The 18,652-nt window shown below is 47.9% G+C and overlaps 5 protein-coding genes across 5 annotated transcripts; 2 read left to right on the top strand and 3 right to left on the bottom strand.

Moving 5' to 3' along the window:
- Positions 1-221: 221 nt before the first annotated feature.
- On the bottom strand, positions 222-4,967 carry Nuggc_0 (Nuclear GTPase SLIP-GC; the record flags this gene model as incomplete). Its single annotated transcript, XM_031153712.1, has 14 exons — positions 222-313; positions 459-716; positions 797-816; positions 921-1,198; positions 1,474-1,558; positions 1,604-1,866; positions 2,009-2,290; positions 2,406-2,710; positions 3,043-3,387; positions 3,444-3,507; positions 3,555-3,709; positions 4,018-4,147; positions 4,245-4,721; positions 4,770-4,967. The coding sequence occupies 14 exons, from the start codon at positions 4,965-4,967 to the stop codon at positions 222-224; spliced, it is 2,952 nt and encodes a 983-aa protein (XP_031001070.1).
- A 2,362-nt stretch (positions 4,968-7,329) lies between these two features.
- nif1 (Mitosis inhibitor) lies at positions 7,330-9,625 on the top strand (the record flags this gene model as incomplete). The annotated part of the gene is made up of 3 exons (XM_031153711.1): positions 7,330-9,232; positions 9,286-9,424; positions 9,475-9,625. The coding sequence occupies 3 exons, from the start codon at positions 7,330-7,332 to the stop codon at positions 9,623-9,625; spliced, it is 2,193 nt and encodes a 730-aa protein (XP_031001069.1).
- Positions 9,626-10,118: 493 nt separating this feature from the next.
- Positions 10,119-11,596, bottom strand: LHYA1_G008792 (Uncharacterized protein; the record flags this gene model as incomplete). The annotated part of the gene is made up of 4 exons (XM_031153710.1): positions 10,119-10,292; positions 10,342-11,113; positions 11,166-11,346; positions 11,404-11,596. 4 exons carry the CDS (start codon positions 11,594-11,596, stop codon positions 10,119-10,121), a joined length of 1,320 nt encoding a protein of 439 aa, XP_031001068.1.
- Positions 11,597-12,545: 949 nt separating this feature from the next.
- Positions 12,546-14,766, top strand: mex67 (mRNA export factor; the record flags this gene model as incomplete). Its single annotated transcript, XM_031153709.1, has 3 exons — positions 12,546-13,010; positions 13,195-14,673; positions 14,722-14,766. 3 exons carry the CDS (start codon positions 12,546-12,548, stop codon positions 14,764-14,766), a joined length of 1,989 nt encoding a protein of 662 aa, XP_031001067.1.
- Positions 14,767-15,177: 411 nt separating this feature from the next.
- Positions 15,178-17,849, bottom strand: cys-14 (Sulfate permease; the record flags this gene model as incomplete). The annotated part of the gene is made up of 4 exons (XM_031153708.1): positions 15,178-16,724; positions 16,778-17,318; positions 17,365-17,510; positions 17,567-17,849. The coding sequence occupies 4 exons, from the start codon at positions 17,847-17,849 to the stop codon at positions 15,178-15,180; spliced, it is 2,517 nt and encodes an 838-aa protein (XP_031001066.1).
- Positions 17,850-18,652: the final 803 nt, after the last annotated feature.

Raw genomic sequence — 18,652 nt, 5'->3', positions numbered from 1 at the left:
TATAGCCCTAGCCTCTTATTTAGTTAGCTACCTAATTACTAGCTACCTTTCTTAGCTACTTACTAATTAGCTAAGCGCATATATATTCGCTCCTATAAATCTATATTCTAGACTTTCTTTCTTTTCTCTTTAGCTTAGAATTATATTTGATTCAACCTTATACTAGGTTATACCCTCAAGGATTCGTGATTGTAACAATAGTCTTAGACTTACACAGAACGTTAATAGAATAAATAAATAAATAAATAGATCAACTCAACCATCTCATAGGTCAAATTAACGAATGTCCCCTCGTAGTTACGAAGTTGCTGGCCTGCAAATTCTCAGTTAGCTAGGAGATCAAGAAGTGACCGGAACTACTATTATCACAGAGTTTATGAGACATTGAAAAAGGCTCCCTCGAACTTGCAATTCTGTCCAAACAAGGAAAGTAAAAGCTCCCCCAGACGCTTACTTACCTAACATAGCCAGCCCAGCAACTCCGACGCCTTGCTTCATGCACCGAACCTCGATATCTTTATGGAAAGCAAGCAGGAGACTTTTGCTCTTCTTTGAGAAGCTCTGAAGGACGCTCGGAAGTCTTCGAGCGAATGCCTTTTCCCAGTTGCTTGCGAGGCCCCGAATCACGGGCTCTGTGAGCTGAGCATTCAGGTCATGGGGGCCTTTTCCATTTGTGAACACTCCATTCCGACGACAGAGCGCCTTATAAGTCGCCCCTAAAATGAGAAGTCAGTGTTAGATCTGTAGAAGAGTTTATAATATTGGCATAGAATATTTGATAAGCAATGGGACAAACCTCTCAAAATGGGAGGATGTCTAAGCATCACATCAGTTGAGCAGGAAGAGACTTACAGTAGAATCCACCCATGTGGCGATCTCCCCACCGCGTAGCTGTTGACGTGGCTTCATCGACAGCTTACTGAACAACATGATCAAAGTTCTCGAATATGTTTTCAGCGAGGGTCTGTTTTATCTCTTGTAGACATTCCGAGACCCCAAGCTCCAGACTCGATTCTAATCGGGCAAGGCGGCTCTTCAAAAATTGAGCTTCGGCAGCTAGGTTCTCACTAGAAAGTTTAAGACCAGTCCCGTTATCACTCGCCCAAAGACTTAATGAGTTCAGAAGCTGGCTGAGGTCCGTAAGGAAACGACGACAATTCGAAGCTCTTTTTGCCTCCGTCAACTTTCTACAGTGTGCCTGAAGTGCTGGGATTTCGGTTGCTTCTTTGGATGAGAACCCGGGGACATTGCTGCGAAGAATGGGAAATTAGCCTTTATTTTTCTTAGGAAATTCTCAGGAGCGCAGCAATGACAAAGAAGCCGTGAGACATATAGGTGCCCCAATAGCTACAGCCGCCGAATCATGTTGAAAGTCGACAACAAAAGAGAGCCTGATTAGTCTTACCTGTCCCGGGTTAGTCGTCCCTATGTTACCGATCAGCATTTCAAAGATCCAAAGCAAAAGGCGAAGACGAAAGCCTTTCCTCTTAGAAAGTACATACCTCTAGCTTCTGATAGGCCCTGGAGGATACACAGAAGACTTTCAGACTCCTGGCAACTTAACAGGTGTTAGTCAAGTTGTTGATAATTCGCGGCCTAATACATACCTTCTTCGTAATTGCGAATATCTTCATCAGGGTTGAAATTGGCTTCGTCTTCTTCCTGGGCGTTCTCCTGATCGAGTTCTTTGATCCCAGCGGCGAAGTCGGTCTGTATAGCGCCTTTGGAATATTTGTTGCGACCATCGATGCAAAGGGCGCTCATCACGGTCTCGATCTCGCTTCTGGTGGTGTCGAGGTCGGCAAGCTGCTTCTTTAGATCTTTGACCTTTGCATCTATTTCGGTCCTCTCCCGGCGCGCCCTTTTCTGCAAAAACACGAGATTTAGCATAGTCATTTGGTGAAGAGATTGGCAAGGCACCGTTCCCCGGGATCCATGTCAATCGCCCTCTTGAATTACTCATCAAGAATAAAAGATCCAAGGGCATGAGTAGCCGAAGAATGCGTACCTTTGTTTCTTTGAACTCATCAATTCTCGATTCAATTGCGTCCAGAGTCAATGGATCACCTTTCTTGGAGTCAGTGTCCTCGTTTTCTGGACTATAGCTCTCCTCGGCAGCCTGGCTTTCATCGTCATCGTCAATAAAATCATCATCGTCTCCAGACTCGGAAGCCTTGCTAGTCTTGGACTTTTTCCTGGACTCTTTTGGCTCCGCTGATCGCTTTCGCTTTTTTGATGCATCGATCGGAGCCCATACTGTCTCACCACCCTCAGCTTGTTCCTGCAACTTCTAAAATTGGATACAAGTTAGTTTTTGATTCCTGAAGTTGTTTATCAAGATACATAGCATCTCTCAAATAGCGGTATATTGATATCAAGGGGCGGAATGTCAAGAATCTACCTACCTCCCAGGCCTCGAGGGCATCATCGGCGTCGTTTATCACTGCGCCGTATACAGCTCTCGATTCTCCGAGCTCCTTCATATTCTGCTTCAGCATAGCTAAACTCTTGTCGATTGCATCCATCCTCTCCCAGTCCGCTGCCATTTCGTCCTCAAGGCCCAGACTGTCGGCTGCCTCTGTGATAGATATATCGTCTGTCTTGGAGCATATAAACGTGACTCGAGAATAAATGCCGTCGTACTTGAGCTGCCTTCGGAATGACTCTCCGAGCAGTGACTTTGCACTCTTATCATCGACTGCTCGTCCAACTGTAAAGGGCCAGTCAGCTTTCCTTTTCGAAAGAAGATTTATAGGAATAGCAATAATTCAGAGGCCAGATTTCAGAGGGTTGATGAAACATCGAAGAGAAACAAATGAGACCTGTGTATCTTGCTTGGTGCAACAATCCATAATCCTGTACATTGCTTCAACTTTAGGGGTTTATGTTAGCAGATATTCTGAATCTGTTTAATTAGGATCTCTCTTTTAGCGGACAGTAGAAGAAGCAATCTCCTAGAAAGTTCAATCAAACCCAAATAGAGCGCCTCTCTGAGGGCTTCTTTAGACTGTTATGAACTGCGAGGTGATTTAAGAGAGGGACTTACGTATCCGGCAGCCACCGCAGCCCTCGCCGCGTTTGAGTCGTGAACACCTGGCAGATCGACTACAATTGCACCGGTGGAAAGAGCGCTGGCCTTGGTGAAACTTCGGACTACCTTGATTAGAGGCCATACTTCCTGCTTCTTCCTCTCTCCCTGCTCCTTCTTTTTTGTTTCTGTGGACTTCTCTTTGCTGTCTACATAATGCTGAAGGGCTCTATAGAAAGAGAATGCTTCTGGTCTCTCGACCCTTTTCGTGGTTCCAAGCACGTTCTTCACGGCGGGATCACTCATGAGATCCTCAACGCTACTGGAGGCCAGTTCTTCTTTTGTTTTCTGCGGATAAACTAGGGAGAGTGTGAGCAAGAGAAACCCCAACTCAAGACAAACTGGGACGACATACCGGCTCTGACTTTCGCGTAAGCGATTCCAGCCTCCGAATCGGCATTGTAAACTTCCCTGGAGATCTGAAAGACTTAGTGGGTTGGCACACTAATGTGAGGGGTTTACGTACGCCACCATTGTCATTCTTCAACTCTGCCAGAGACAGCTTAAGGTCATTCTCCCAGTCTGCCGGTTGAATAAATTCGATTTCGCCACGATATATCGCACTTGGATCTTCACTAGAATTGTAACTAATCTCGGTAACCACTGCAGTGCACGCTCTCACTAACAAATGTTAGTATTGCTCATAAATAGTGGAGCTTTGTGCTAAATCAGCCAAGGAGACATCTGGCAAAGCATCAAAAGGCATAAGAAACCGCCTCGACGAGCGTCGAATGAACATGCTTGCAAGGATAACAGAATAATGCCTAGAGTAGGCTTTATCCTGAGACATTGGCTAGACGATTATGTAGACCGCGAGCTGTAGAGATCGTGACTTGCAAGAAGTGCAAGCAATGGGTTAAGGTAGAAACTGGGGTGCGTTGGTGGTACCAAAAACAGAGCACCTTCTATGTAAACGAAAGCATACTTACTGCAGTTCGTAGGAACAAGCCTCTCTTCATCAAGCATAGCATTGATGACGCTAATTTTACCTGCACCAGTGTTGCCGACAACTCCAATGATCGTGGGTGTATCGACTTTGTGCTCTTGCAAGTTGGAAATCTGTGCAACCCAATGTTTGACATCTTCAAGTTGACCAAGATGTGCTTCCAGTGGCTTCTTCAGAGCCTCTACGAAGGCCTGTGAACTTTTTGACTACTTTCTCGAGTTCGTCTGGATGCGCCTCTTCAATGAGCTTCCGGAGCCGAGTGTTTTGAAGGCCTAGATTGGGGGCTGCATCCTGGACTTCCGATTCAGACATTGTAGTATCCGCTTCGATCTCCGACTTAACACATTCTCTAGAATGTGGGAAAAGAACGTTCGACTCATTTTGAGACAAACCACCGTCCTGTAGTTGCTTGTCTTTGATGATCGGCTTATCGCGGCTGGCGTATAGATTCGAGCGTGCGGGAAGCTGAATGTTATTAATGGGTTGAAGTGCTTTTTTATCCTGACTAGATGCAGCCGATACGCTGGAGTCTTTATGCAAAGTCAGGACGATGATGCTTTGCTGTTTCTCAACGCCGAGGTCACGCATCAAAGTCGCATCCTCGATCGGTACCCCTTCCAATTTGAAATGTACGCTTGCGCCCGTCATCTTCTGATATGCCGACTTTAATCGCAAGACCGAATTTTTCTAGCCCTTATTAGCAATAGTAAAGTTCAGAGGTTGACTTGCATTCACCTGCTTTACTTTGAACCAATGCAAATCGACTGGTGAGACATCGATGATGCGTTTCTCGTGGGAGATGATAGCAACAGCGTATACCCCTTCAGAGATAGAGAAGGACTCGGAAGGGAAATTTTGAACTGCAAACTCATAGAGATTTCTGTAGTCCGCGGAGGCCACGGAGGGGGAGGGAGCAAGCACAACAGGCTCCATCCTGGAAGGACTGCTTTGAGCAGCGACTCTAGAGATGCAGAAGACCTGAATGAGTAGTGGCTCGGAATGAGTGTGGTAGAGTAATTAGCGAATGCCACACTCCTCGAGTAGAGGGGCAGAGGGGTCGCTCAGCAAAAGGGAGGTGCAGTTAAGAAAATAAGAGACGCGACGTGACGCGACGTGATAAACCTTGGCAATGGTTAAAATCCGGGGAGCAGGCCAAGCTAGGCTTAGATAGGTATGCCCATGCCCCTCCTCCTGGAGCTATGTTGCTATATAGATACCTAGCCTAGGTACCTATGTGGTGTGATATTTTACTGGTACAGAGTTGTTTTCACATGACCTTGATTAAGCGCTTAAAACTAAGGGTGTAACTAGGTAATCTCCGTATCTTCAGATGAAGATAGATACCAAGCAATGCGAAGAGCATTGAGCAATTGTAACCATAAGCATACAATGCGGAATTGAAGGTATAGTATGGACTTGACTAATCTGATGCGACAAGATTACTTAAGAAAGAGACAGAATGTTCCTAAGAGCCAGGAGAATATATCAAGGTAGATGGGAGAAGGTTGGCATTTGGAAAAGACGCGGTTATTACCTGTTCATACTAACGCATCGCAAACAATTAGATATCACTGTTATTACTTTCTTGGTTGGGCCTTTTAAAATGTTCAAGTGGATATTTGATTTATATATCCATAAGACAAAAAGACGACTCTTTACAGCTCCTACCATCTATCGCATAAAGATCCCGCTACCAATAAATGCAAAGCTATCTAAAAACACAATGCACTAATCGCAAGGGAAGAGGCATTAAGAGGGCTACTCCACTATACCATAACTTTGCTTGCCATGGTGATAACTTGAAGGAGCAAATCAAAAGGCATAAGGTAAAGGCAGTGAGAAAGAGGCAGTCGCCCCACAGAGGGCGTATCAACTCCGATTGGGCAACTCCTTTCCAGGCACAATTCAACAGCCACCAAAAAGGCGAGCATGCAGGGCAGGTCGCGGGAGGTCCACATAAAGACCCTGCGTTGAATCGGATCTCCGTATAACGGTATTGCATTGCAGGCTTGTCAACAGGGTAGCCAATAGTAATACAAGGGGAGTCAGGAGGGCATTGGGGAAATGGGTATTCGACCGTAAGTGATTAGGTGATGGTGAAAATGTGAGCATGCGGGAGAGAAGAGAAATAAGGAGAAGAGGGGGAGAAGAGGAGGAGGAGGAGGAGAAGAAGGGGAAAAGAAGAGGAGAAGAAAAGCAGATGCAAAAAGTGCTAGAACATTAAGCCAAGGTATGGATGAGGATGTTACTTGTACTTACGAAGAATAAACAAAAAGCGCGAGAAGGAAATTTTACTTTTACAAGGCTTTACGGATACGCCCCACACTATTTAGCAATCTTTTCCGTACATTAGTGACGATCTTGCTTTCCCCTGGAATCGGAGATGCCCAAAGTAGACTGCTCGTCCCCTGACTAAAGGGCTAGGCGGGGATATATTTCGAGAGCCAGCGAATAATACTGTTGGCTCTATTCTTGGCTTCCGTTACAGGTCAGGTCCTACTCAAGTAATGAATTAAATTTAAGATCATTGATTCATTTATCAATCCTACGCATTAGTTTTATGATTCCTCTTTCTATACTCCCTCCTTCTCCTTCTCCCTCCTCTTTCCTGTTCTTGCTCTCGCTCTCCCCATCGTTCAGACATTCTTTCGCCCCATATGCACTTACGGAGTAGTTTACCTACACGAGTGCAACCAAAATAAACATCCCCACTCGCCCGTGCAAGACGATCCAAAGGAAGCATTCTGAAACAGACAGTACCTTCCACCCTCCTTTTGTCGCATACTTTCTTTCAACATCCAACAAGTATCTTTACGCAACGTACACATACACCCGGTCCAGTACAACTCGCATTCACAGGCCGACGCCATTTCTGCTTTGACATTCTTTACCGGCGCATTAATTAATTAATTAATCACGATATCAAATATCTATAATACCGCCACAAGCTCCTACAATCGGCGTTCAGTCACCTCATCTCACCTTACCTCACACAGCAGCTCTGTCAACTGTTCCCGCCAGTCACTGCATCGAGCATCCTATCTCCTCAGTCGAATTCCTTGCGCACCCACTACCACTACCCCATACAAGTATCCAAGCCGAAACACGCACGTTAGTCTGCAGCCACAACGTCCGAGCAACCTGAACCGCAAACAACGTTGACACTTGCTTCTCCAACACACAGTACGATCGATAGCCCCGCGAGAACCACGAGTTTACAAAATCGTCGATAGAGGGAGCAAACCTGAGCGCAGACAAGGAGGTAAATTTCCACGCCTGTCGCCGGCCCAATACCATGGCCAATCGACCGAATTACCTCGACCTTCGATCGCAATCTCATGGGCCAATCGGTACCGGTCTCCCATCCCCAAGAAGCCTCCCATCGCCTCGTTTGCATATTGCGGGGGATGTACCTCCTGAATTATCACCCCTCGATGCCTTTGCTGCCCAAAGCAGGCGCCTGGCGAAGGAGCTGGAGAGAGGCATGAATGGGGAAAAGCGTATGAGCAGATTGCCCCCTCTTACTATCGCAAGCTCCCTGGGCCAAAGCAGACCCACGTATTTTCGTTCCGCATCGGCAGAAGCAGCGTCTGGGACTCCTACCTCGCCAACGAACAGCCCTGGAATAGGGGTGAAGACCGAAGTCGAGGCTTCAGCAAATCGCCCCGTATCCGTATACCCCGTCGTCAGTGAAGCGCAACCATCTCTACCTCAAGAACCGTCGCCCCGGTTTAATCTACACGATGAAGAGCAGTTCCGAGGAAGAAGTCCAGCCAGTCAGCCCGGAGGTCCGGGGTATTTTGGGGTGCGAAGAGAACAGTCACCATCAACTCTGGAGCGAGAACAAAAACCTATCAGGACAGAATATTCTCCGTCTGCCAAGATACAACCTAGACCAAGCGCTGAATCGATGCGCCAGCGCCTGCAGCAACCCCGGAGGCTTAACGATGTATCTTTGGGAATGGGGAGTTATGATTCCAGAGCTTTGGCTCCACCACGTTCCCCTTTTGCACAGAGAGCTCCAAGTCCTAGGTCAATGTCTATGGACAGTTCCGATGAGGATTGCAATACCTCCAACCCGCCTTATACCCTATCCCCCCACCGGAAGCTATCGTCCAGTAGTGGACTATCAACCTCTCCTATATCACCTACGATACAACCAATCCACAGATCTCCATCAATCTCTTCTGAAATATCTGTTGGTGGGACACGTTTACCACGGCCAGCGTTCAATTTTTCTCGGCCTTTAAGCAGGGCAAGTGTGAATGGAATACCGGCCGAGGTGCCATCACGACAAGCATCATCTGATAGCCAACCTTCTTTTGTTCTCGCCGACGACACTGCGCATACGCCAGTCAGCATGTATAGTGAAGGATTCCCGGAGAACAACAGCGAAAGTGGAGCGGCCCCTTCTTATGTATATTCAAGATTCTCGTTGCCCAGGGGAAAAATGCTCCAAAGAAACTCGTTGATCTTCCAGGAGAGTTTACCACAGGCACAATTTTCGTGGGAGCAGCCTGTCCCTTTCAGCAATGTCCAAGCTTTTCATGGCGGTGCTCCGCCTTCACCTCCTTCGAGACCTTCAACTTCCTCTTTGAGGCCCGACCCTATGCGACCGTCCCTAGATCCCGGTAGACCCTCAATAGATCCAGCCAGACCATCTCTTGATGCAGTAAGGTCATCTACTGAAAGAGGGAGAGCCGCAGAAAGATCCTTTGCTTCTAATAATCGTGCTCATTCTCCATCTATATCTTCATCAGGAACAATCAAGGCAAAATCACAGCATTCTCTCGCGCCATCTGCAGAAGCTTCTGGTGAGGAAAACGTTGCCAAAGCAATAGAGTATCACGAGGCTGGTGCTCTGACCAAATCAACCTATCACCTCCGCCTAGCTGCCCGACAGAACCATCCTACGGGAATGCTTCTCTACGCTTTGGCTTGCAGACATGGATGGGGCATGCGGCCGAATCAGCGTGAAGGGGTTATTTGGCTGCGCAAAGCAGCTGATTCCGCAAGCTTGGAAATAGCTGATGATGAAGATTTGCTTAAGGGTGGAAAAACCGTTGATATCTTGGAGATCAAGACTCGGAAGGCTCAATTTGCATTGAGTATTTACGAATTGGGCGTCAGTCACATGAACGGGTGGGGCATAGAACAGGACAAGGCGCTTGCTTTGCGATGCTTTGAGATTGCTGGTTGTACGTCCACCTATATCAAGTTCTGAGGCAAGCTCTTACTGACAAACACACAGCTTGGGGAGATGCCGATGCTCTAGCTGAAGCAGGATTCTGCTATGCGCAGGCCATAGGCTGCAAGAAGGACCTCAAGAAAAGCGCTCGGTTCTATCGCCAGGCAGAAAGCAAAGGCATCAGCATGGTTGGCAATAGTTGGTAAGTCTCGGCGTTCCACTCCTCTCCGTTCTCTCTAACATGCGCGGAAGGATATACAAAGCAAAATACAACGATGGCGACGACCCCAAAATTTCTTCGGAATCACACAGCCGCCCATCACTTGAAAAAGACAAGGACAAAAAACCTCGCAACAAGTCACGGTCGAGAAACATGTTCGGCCGCATGAAGTCAGCATCTTAGCCTGTATAGTAGTAATGTTTGATGATGAAATGTATGCTGGGCGTTTTTCTCGAATCGGAGCTTTATATATCCTGGCGTAATGAATGAATGGACTTGGGGGTATGTTTGCTATTGTGATTTCTACGGGTGGTGATTTTGACTCTACTGCCTTTTGTATTGTTAAGGCCTACTAGGATTTCTTTGCTTTGATTTGGAGGATTATTGTATAGTGGATGGCTTATAGTAGAAAGCATAAATACCTATCATAGATTCAAGTTTTCTTGGCTTGCTACAATTATCGTGCAGCGATGATAACTGTACGAACTAATAAAATCTTGTTGAAAATCATGCAAGCCCCGACTTCCAAACACGGAAGAATGTCTGTTTCGTCGACTGGCTGCCATGCATATCACACCCGAGCAAGCATTGATCGCATTGAAGACTTGTAGAAATGGCTGAAATTGGCTATATTCAAATCCTCTGAACTCCATCCCATGCCAATAAAACATCAATTTTACATAGTTTTAGACTGTAGCTTCTTTAAGCGTGTCGTGCCTTCATACAAACCGCGGTCAACGGCCGCTGCAACGGTCAAGGTCCCTCCCACAATTGCGCAGAGTCCTGTCAGGAAGCCAGTTAGAGTCTTGGATCGTTCTTCACGATTGATGACTTTCATTGGCGAGATATCCTATGTTTATGTTAGAGTGGTTTGGTATTGAGGATGGAGAAGAACTTACGTATGAGAAGAAGACGCCGGGGATACCGCCTCGTGCATGGATTTTCTCCTTGTGACCCTCAGCAGCGTCATCACCGCCATTCAAGCTTCTGCGGTGGCTAGTGACCGAATATTGATGTGTCTCAACGCTGCCATCATTCAGGTGTCCATAGGAACCAATTCCCACGTTGTCCTGACCAGCGTTGAGACCATAAATCTCTTTCTCCCACCCCAAGGGAAGGTAAGAAGTTGAGACGACCTTGACGAAATACATGAAGTTATAAGCCGGGTCATGCGTAATTTGCTCGGTATCGTCTAGTGGGTTTACGTGATGATTGGTCCATGGTAGTGACTTGGAGCTCATTTTCTTGGTGATCTCCTCGGGAAGCTGTGGGCCAAAGCGAAGATGGTGGATAGTGTGCGAAAATACATGGCCTCCTTGGACCGGGGTATCAAAATAGTTATTGAGATCGTGTACGTGCATATTGCCATTGCTGAAACTCCTTCCGGGTGCGATATGGAAGTTCCCCACGACCTTATTGACTCGCAGACCTCCCTCTATGCGGCATCCTTCCTTTCTCTGAGAGTCCAGTCGTTCGGCGTAATGTTCACGCTCGCATTGTGCTACGTTTTCCCCTCGCCCAAAGGCCCAGGACGAACTCGCATATGCTTCCCGCACTTCTTCACAAGTATTACAGCAGCCTGCTTTCTGCGCGTTTGGTGGAGGAGTCGCGCCATAACATTCACCACAGTATTCGGGGTCCAAATGTTGCGCTTTGTCGTCATCGGAATGCCTATGAGAGTTAAGTGCATGGTCGTGAGGTTATGCTTGTGGAAGAAACGTACAAGTCGAGAGCTTTGATATCAATAACATGCCCTCCCTCCTCGACAGGTAACAGCCTGACCTTGCTCACGCCGTGCATGACTCCAACCTGCTGTTCTCCAGACACATCCATCACATCCAGTGTTAGAAGCTCGCAGGGGATCTTTGGGAAAGTAATGTTTAGATGTATTTCCATCTTTTCACCTATTGTCTCCTATCAGCCAGCCCTCCACAGAAATAGGGCAATCGCAGACAACGTACCTCGACCTTTGTCGACAATCAATTCGGGATGGACAACGACTTTCCTATACTCATTCCACTCGCCCAGAGCAAGGTACAAGACAATGAGCAGTGAAGCTATCGTGACAATTCCTCCGGATGTTGTGCGGACTCTCGCCTCGTCAACGGTTTTGGTAAAGGCATCGAGCCTTGTAAATCTAGATTTGGGAGGCATGACTGGGTATGTAAATCGAGGATGAAGTTGAGCAGGTCGTGGGGGTTTTTAATGTGGTGAGCCTCACGGCAGATGATAGCTATGAAAGTGTCAAAGATACATAGATTAGAGGTCAAGTCAAGGGTCGCGTGGAATTAGCATTGGCATTGACAATGCAATGATAATTAGCAATGCCGGAAAATAAGTGAACAGATGGATGGATGATTGAATGAACGACGACGACGATGCGAAGGAGGAGATGTCTTGTTACACCTGCTTAATGGGTGATTCGAGCCTTTACAAAGGCAAAGGACACCTTTTCAGTCCTCGCGCGGCTATATGTGGGGTGGGTTAGCCGTATCCGATGCGCGTATCGTGACTTTAAGGTACCTTGCAGATATTTTAAAATGCTATAAAAGATTAGATATATACGTAACAATTCGGCTATAAGTATTGAAATATTCACATCATAATCCAAACAAATGACCACCTACCTAGGTACAAATAATGTATTATTGCCTTTCCCAGACTCAAGGCAGGTTGCGCTGCCACATGAAAGTGACTAATCACAGATGATTCACTTTTGACGGGACCCACCTTTCTAGCTCCGTTTCGGAAAACCCCCATTGTCATTCAGCCTCGCTCAATCCTTAGCTTCTTATTCCTATTCTTATTCTTCTTTGAACTTTGAACCTCTTGTTCTTGCTCTGTTTTCTTCCATCTCCATCGCCATCTCCACCTTGACTTCCAGCTCCACCTCTTTCTTTTTCACCTCGCATCTAATTGCAATACAACAACTCACTCATTTCCATCCCACCATATCGCCCTCTTTGCAACATACAATAATCACGTCCAGCTACCCGCAGCCACATCCCCGCATGGCATGATCTGAACGCCATCTTTCGCGATATCGCCCACACACAAAGAATCTACGAATACCCCAACTCTACCCTCTTCTACCGGCGATAAAATGCTCCAGCGCGCTCCGGTAGCCCCACGGGGCCCTAGAAATGCCTCTCCCAGCGTACGTGGCCGAGGTGGAATACAGAAACGCAGCAAGGCAGGCGGTCCAGGCAGAGTCGACAGAGATGGGGACCTGGTTATGGATGCCACTGCAGCTGGTGACAAGCGCAGATCAGGCAAAGGCCGCCTGGAAGGCCCTGCATCTTCCAGAGGAGCAGGGCGAGGACGCGGAGGACCATCGCGGGGCGCGAATTTCGGAGCCGTAAAGACTCAGCAGGCCATCATTCGAGGCTTGGAAACCAGGCAGGCAAATGTCCTAGAGTCGCGCATCACAACTGGAGGTACCACACTTCAAATCGACGGACTAAGTTCTAGTAAGGCCGCTTCGAACCCGGACGGAGGCGTGGAAAGCTTACTCGCATTTCTGGAACGAAAGGCCAGCGGACCGAATAGGAATGTGAAGATCAAGAAGGTATGTTAGGAACTGCTTGCTTTGGTCGCGGGATCACGAGGTTCTTGCAGCGTCGCCATCTCATTAGACTCGTGTTCATGCCATTCACCAACATCGAGTCGAGGAACGATCATCTTGCTTTATACCGCACCGTGATCCGCGATCGATTTTCAAGGTTTTTTATACCTTGCTAACGTCGAACTAGTCACACAAAAAAGGTGACTCTGTATTTGTCACGGCCAGCTCAGAGGACATCGCCGAAATACAGAAGCTCGATGGTTTCACCTTTGCTGGAGCCACTCTGGGGATCCAGGCCCGTGACTCCCCGTCATCCGCGTCAAGACCTGACAAATTCGGAGATAAAAGGAAGGATGAGGTATCTTCGAATGCAATGGAAATCAAGGAACGCCTAAAGGGCGTTCTTGCGGCGAGGTACAATGGCGACCTCAAGTTACTCAACCTGTCAGCACTGGCACAGGACCCTGGACTGAAGGAGATGGGCGTTTTCGACGGAAATACAACCACTTCGAAAATCTTCCCTGCCTTGATGGTCGTCTGTGGGGGCCTTTTCAAAACCAGACAAGAAAAGCAAGATGCCATTGTAAGCGTCACTCTTGCGGACAATGATCTCGCCGATGTGTCAGATGTCACTGCCCTTGCCCAAACTTTCCCAGATCTCCAGCATCTCGACCTATCTCGAAACAGACTCACACAAATGAGTAATTTTGATGCCTGGGGCGCTAAATTCAGGCATCTTTCCACTCTCATCCTCACCGGCAACCCAATTGAGACGCAACTGGCCACGCTCAAACCCGATATCATGAAAAAATACCCTTACCTCGAAATTTTGAACGGGATCCAAATCAGAACACCTGAAGAGGTTGCAGCCGCTTTGGAAACTGCAAAGTCGCCCATTCCGATTGCAGGACCAGACTTCCGAGATGTTGGCCAGGTTGGCGAGAACTTCATCCGACAGTTCGTTGTTCTGTACGACACCGACCGCTCAGCATTATTGGCAAACTTCTACGATGCCCAATCTGTTCATTCGCTATCTGTCAACCAGAACGCTCCTCGAGGCCACAAGAACTCGGCACCAATCGCCCCTTGGGCACCATATATCAAGCAGTCTCGAAACCTAGTTAAAATCAACAATCTACCAACACAGATGACACGACTCCACAGAGGAAGTCAAGCCATTCAAAAATTGTGGTCCGCTTTACCCGCAACTCGCCACCCCGATATACAGACCGCAGGCGACAAATATCTGATTGAATGTCATGCTCTTCCAGGCCTAGCAGACCCCACCGGCCAAAGTGTCCGCGGAGTGGACGGACTCATCATCACAATGCACGGAGAATTTGAAGAACAGAACGAATCGCCTGGAATATCTTTGCGAAGCTTCTCGCGAACCTTCGTCTTAGGCCCAGGAGCTTCGGGGGCACAGCCAATTCGGGTCGTAAGTGATATGCTGACACTTCGTGCATGGGGCCCACTGGCGTTGCCAAAACCCCCACTGAACCCTCAAGCCAATACAACAATAATCACTACCGAGCAACAAAAACAAGAGGCCATGGCTATGCAATTGGTTGAGAGAACGGGAATGACGCCACAATATTCAGCATTGTGCCTGACGGAAACTGGATGGGACCTTGAGAAGGCTTTCATGGCGTTCACTGCCAATAAGGTGTGTAGAGTATACCTACACCATTCGATGAAGACTGACTCTTTCTAGGACAAATTACCTGCCGATGCATTTATAACGAACGCGGCAAGCTGAGGTTGGAAGCGGAGGTACTAGAGGGGGGTTATGCCACAGGATGCGTTGTGGGGGAGGATTGCAACTGCTTCTAGGCCACGAATTATGAATGGCTGGTAGATTCGACATCAAATGCACATAGAAGGCTGCTAAATTACATCTGGGGTTTGCAAGCGCGGAGTTGGTGGGATGCGGGCCGTCATCTAATTGTCAGGCAATCCATTATATAGTGTCAGAACGTCAAAAATAAATCATGTCGTATCACACTTATAATCGTTTGGCAGTTTTTAAACGTGAACAAAAGAAGAATTATGTATTACTCAAAATCGAGTTCCCTCTTTGAAAACCCTTTTAAGCCCAAGAAACGAAAGAGGTATCATAGGTTCTCAGCAACAAAACACAGCGTATACAAATAAGAAGCACGACTTCCAATTACGGCACCTCGCCAATACCCTCTCCACCTCTGCCTTCAAATTCATCCCTGGCCTTGACGTTTGCAATAGCACTTTGCAGCGCACTGGTGAGATCGATATGGAACAGTGGTCTGTTGAGTCCATGTACGACCGCTGCTCTTCCGTAATGGTCTCCCCTCACTGCCGCCTCCTTCAAATCACCGCTCGACCTCCCACTGCTAGAATCGGCTCGAGGGCCATCCCGGGCGATGTCATCGGGGTGCTTCGGGCGCTGCAGCTCGCGAATACGCTGCTCCTTGAGCTCCTTCTCGCTCAAGCTGGCTTCTGCTGCGTTTGCTGCGGAGTCCGATCCTCCAATATCAGCCACGCTGAAGATGGGCTTCCAACGAGATATAGCTGTATCGCCGGGGAAAACAGTAGGATATCCAAAGCCAGCGCTGACGAGAGCGCGCTTTGTCCAGCGGTTGTTGAGGGACGTAAAATGCCAATCCACGACTGATGGGGAAGTGTAGCGATCAAGTTGGTTGCGAACATCAATGAGTTGTTGCACAGAAGTTATATCGACGTTGTTGACTGCGCTGAAGTCTAATATGATGGCTTTGAGTGCTGGCCTGTTGGTGAGATCGACTGCGGTTTTGCCACGGCGTGGTCCGGGATCATTCCATGGTCGATCGCCAGGGCGAGGGTAATGATCGAGGTTTGTGCGGCGGGTTGTTGCAAAAATGTGATTTGTTAGTTGATCGAGGTATTGGTTTGCATTGGGGTAGTTGAAACCTTCGTTGAAACGGTAAATGAAGACACCTGGGTATGGTGTTTGAACCTCGATATCAGGATTAGATCCATCACCATGGTCGATTGGAAGGAAGATGTTGCGAGTTGAGGTGTCATCATGGGATCCCCCAGACTTGGCAAAGGAGTTATTGTCTCCAGGGAGTAAGGGCTTCGAGACATCTCCAATAATCTTGTCGCCGACCACCGAATGAACTTTGACCTTGCCAAGGAAGCGACCTTTGGCCCAGAGAATACGGACAAGCAATATCGCAAAGGAGGCAGATATAGTTGTGTAGATTCCGTTCTCAATGGATGAAAATATCGTGACCAAGACGCCTGCGAAAAAGATTGGAACCTCTAGAGGAGAAACTCGCCAGAACTGGTACACGGTATTTGGCGGTGTAATCAAATCACCGACAGCGTGAATAATAACAGCAGCCAGTGAAGCATTGGGGATGTAATAAAACACGGCAGGGAGGGCATAGATAGCCAAAAGAACGATCACGGCAGTAATAACACCTGCAAATGGAGTTCGTACTCCGGCTTTGGATTTGATAGCTGTTCGAGAAAAGGATCCAGTGGCAGGGTACGCTCCCAGGAAGGGACCAAGAAGATTGGTGACGCCAATTGCCACCATTTCCTGGGACGGGTTAATGATGTAGTTGTTAACCCGTCCAAAAGACTTGGAAATGGCAATGTGCTCAATCAAAAGCACAATGACTGTTGAAGGCAAGTCGCTCGCAAATATCTTAATAATCGATTTATTGACCGTAGGAACGGCAGCGGCTTTGAATCCTGCGACAAAATCAATAATTGCTTTCAATATATGCGAAGAAGGGAATGTTTACCACGTGGCACTGTCCCCAAGATCTTGAAGAGATGGTGCTTACGATGATGCCGATTCGCGAGCCAGCTTATCATCGTATAGAGCAAAATGACAAAGGCGGTGCGGAGGGTTGAGATAAAAAAGATGGCCTTTTGATGCTTGGGATATCTCTTGGCAGCAAATTTGCAGGCGGATCTGATCAGGTATAGCATTGCCAGAGCCGTAAGACCCATTGCCGCGTCCAGTGTAGTGCGGGGAAGGCCCTGCAACGTGTGGATCAGAACTTTGTAGGAAGCGTCGCGGCTGCTGAAACCAGTGATGCCCATCAACCCTGGAAGCTGGCCTGTTGCGATATTGAGTGCAGATCCCGTCATGAAGGCAGAGATCGAGACGAGGGGAATTAGATCAACTATCCGGCCCAAGCGAAGCAGGCCAATTGTTACAATAATAGCACCCGAAATAACAGCCAAGCATGAAGCAATGACATGTCCCTCGATGTCCGGGTGGGATTTTTTGGCCTTGGTGACGATATTACCTACAAGCGTTGACATGACAGCGACAGGCTTCGGAAAGTTAGCTAAACACTCTGAATTGAAGGGGTAAACATACACCAATAGTGATGTCCTTGGAGGTAGCAAAGAACCAATAGATAAGCACACCCATGAAGGAGGTGTAAAGGCCGTATTGTGCTGGCAGATCAGCCAAACCAGCATATGCCATACCCTGGGGAACGACAACTGCTCCAATTGTAATACCTAGACACGAGTCTTAGCTTATAGTGAGGATGGGGGGGTATACTGGAGCTTCTCACCAGCCACGAGATCACCAGCAAGCCATTGCAAGTTGTATCGTCCTATCCAGTGCGTAAAGGGAAACAACGAACGGGTATATGTAACCAGGTCATGTCCATTTGGGAGGACATCAGCGATCCATTCGGCACTCCTTGGTTCCTCTTCAACATACGTGTCGGCGGTTTGAGAGGAGAAGACAGATTCTCCACGTCGAATCTCTTCGTTCAACTGCAACTCGTCTCGATATTCTAACTTGATACCCAGGGCCTTGGCCAGGCCGCGGCCAATCTTGCTGGCGGCCATCTGGCAGATGGGAATCCTGAAGGAGTGTTTGAGGTTGTGTTGGGTTAAAGAGCAATGTGATATGCGGGTGATAGCAGCTGGACAGCAACCACAGAGGCTAGTCCAGATAGATGATAGAAGACTGTCAGGGTCAAGGAAGTAGTACAGACAGGGAGAGCTGCACAATGCTGGATAGAACTGGGTCTTGTGGTCAGCGGGAGAGCACGAGGCTCATATACTCCAATCCACGGAGCCACTGCCGTGGGCGTGGGAGATCTGGAGGCCTACCCGCGCGTGGCTACTGGAAAACCCTGTGCAGGGAAGATCCTAAAAAGAAAAGGTTCACCCGAATGGGATGTGGAGGGCAGTAGTTCCCCTCGATTGGTGTGCAAATTGCGTGCTTTAGATGGTCGATGTGTTTTGAACCAACGAGGCGTACGTACGTTGGGAGGAAGAGCAAGAGATTGATGGATATTGATATTGATATTTCAAAAAGAGCAATAGAGTAAATGCGCCACCGAGGAGATCAGAGTTTACGTCCACGTTCTGGATGAAGGATGTGGGGGTACTTAGTACTGGCAAGGGCTGTACTTAAAGGACCGCGGGGCTGAGGCTGGACTGGGAAAGCCTAGGTATGGCGAATCCGAGTTCAAAAGACAAAGCAACTTGATTGGGAGGGTCACTGTTCAATGGAAGGCTAGACGCGCATCTATATGGTGGTAGCGGGAGCGTAGAGATCCGAGAGAAGATAGGGGATGTGAGGAGGAGTGAGAGGGAGAGAGAGAGGAGGGAGAGAGAGGAGGGAGAGAGAGAGAGAGAGAGAG

This window comes from Lachnellula hyalina (genome assembly GCF_007821495.1).
Source record: "Lachnellula hyalina strain CBS 185.66 chromosome Unknown contig00296, whole genome shotgun sequence".
NCBI classification, from domain to species: domain Eukaryota; kingdom Fungi; phylum Ascomycota; class Leotiomycetes; order Helotiales; family Lachnaceae; genus Lachnellula; species Lachnellula hyalina.
This window is presented reverse-complemented; position numbering and strand designations above follow the sequence as displayed.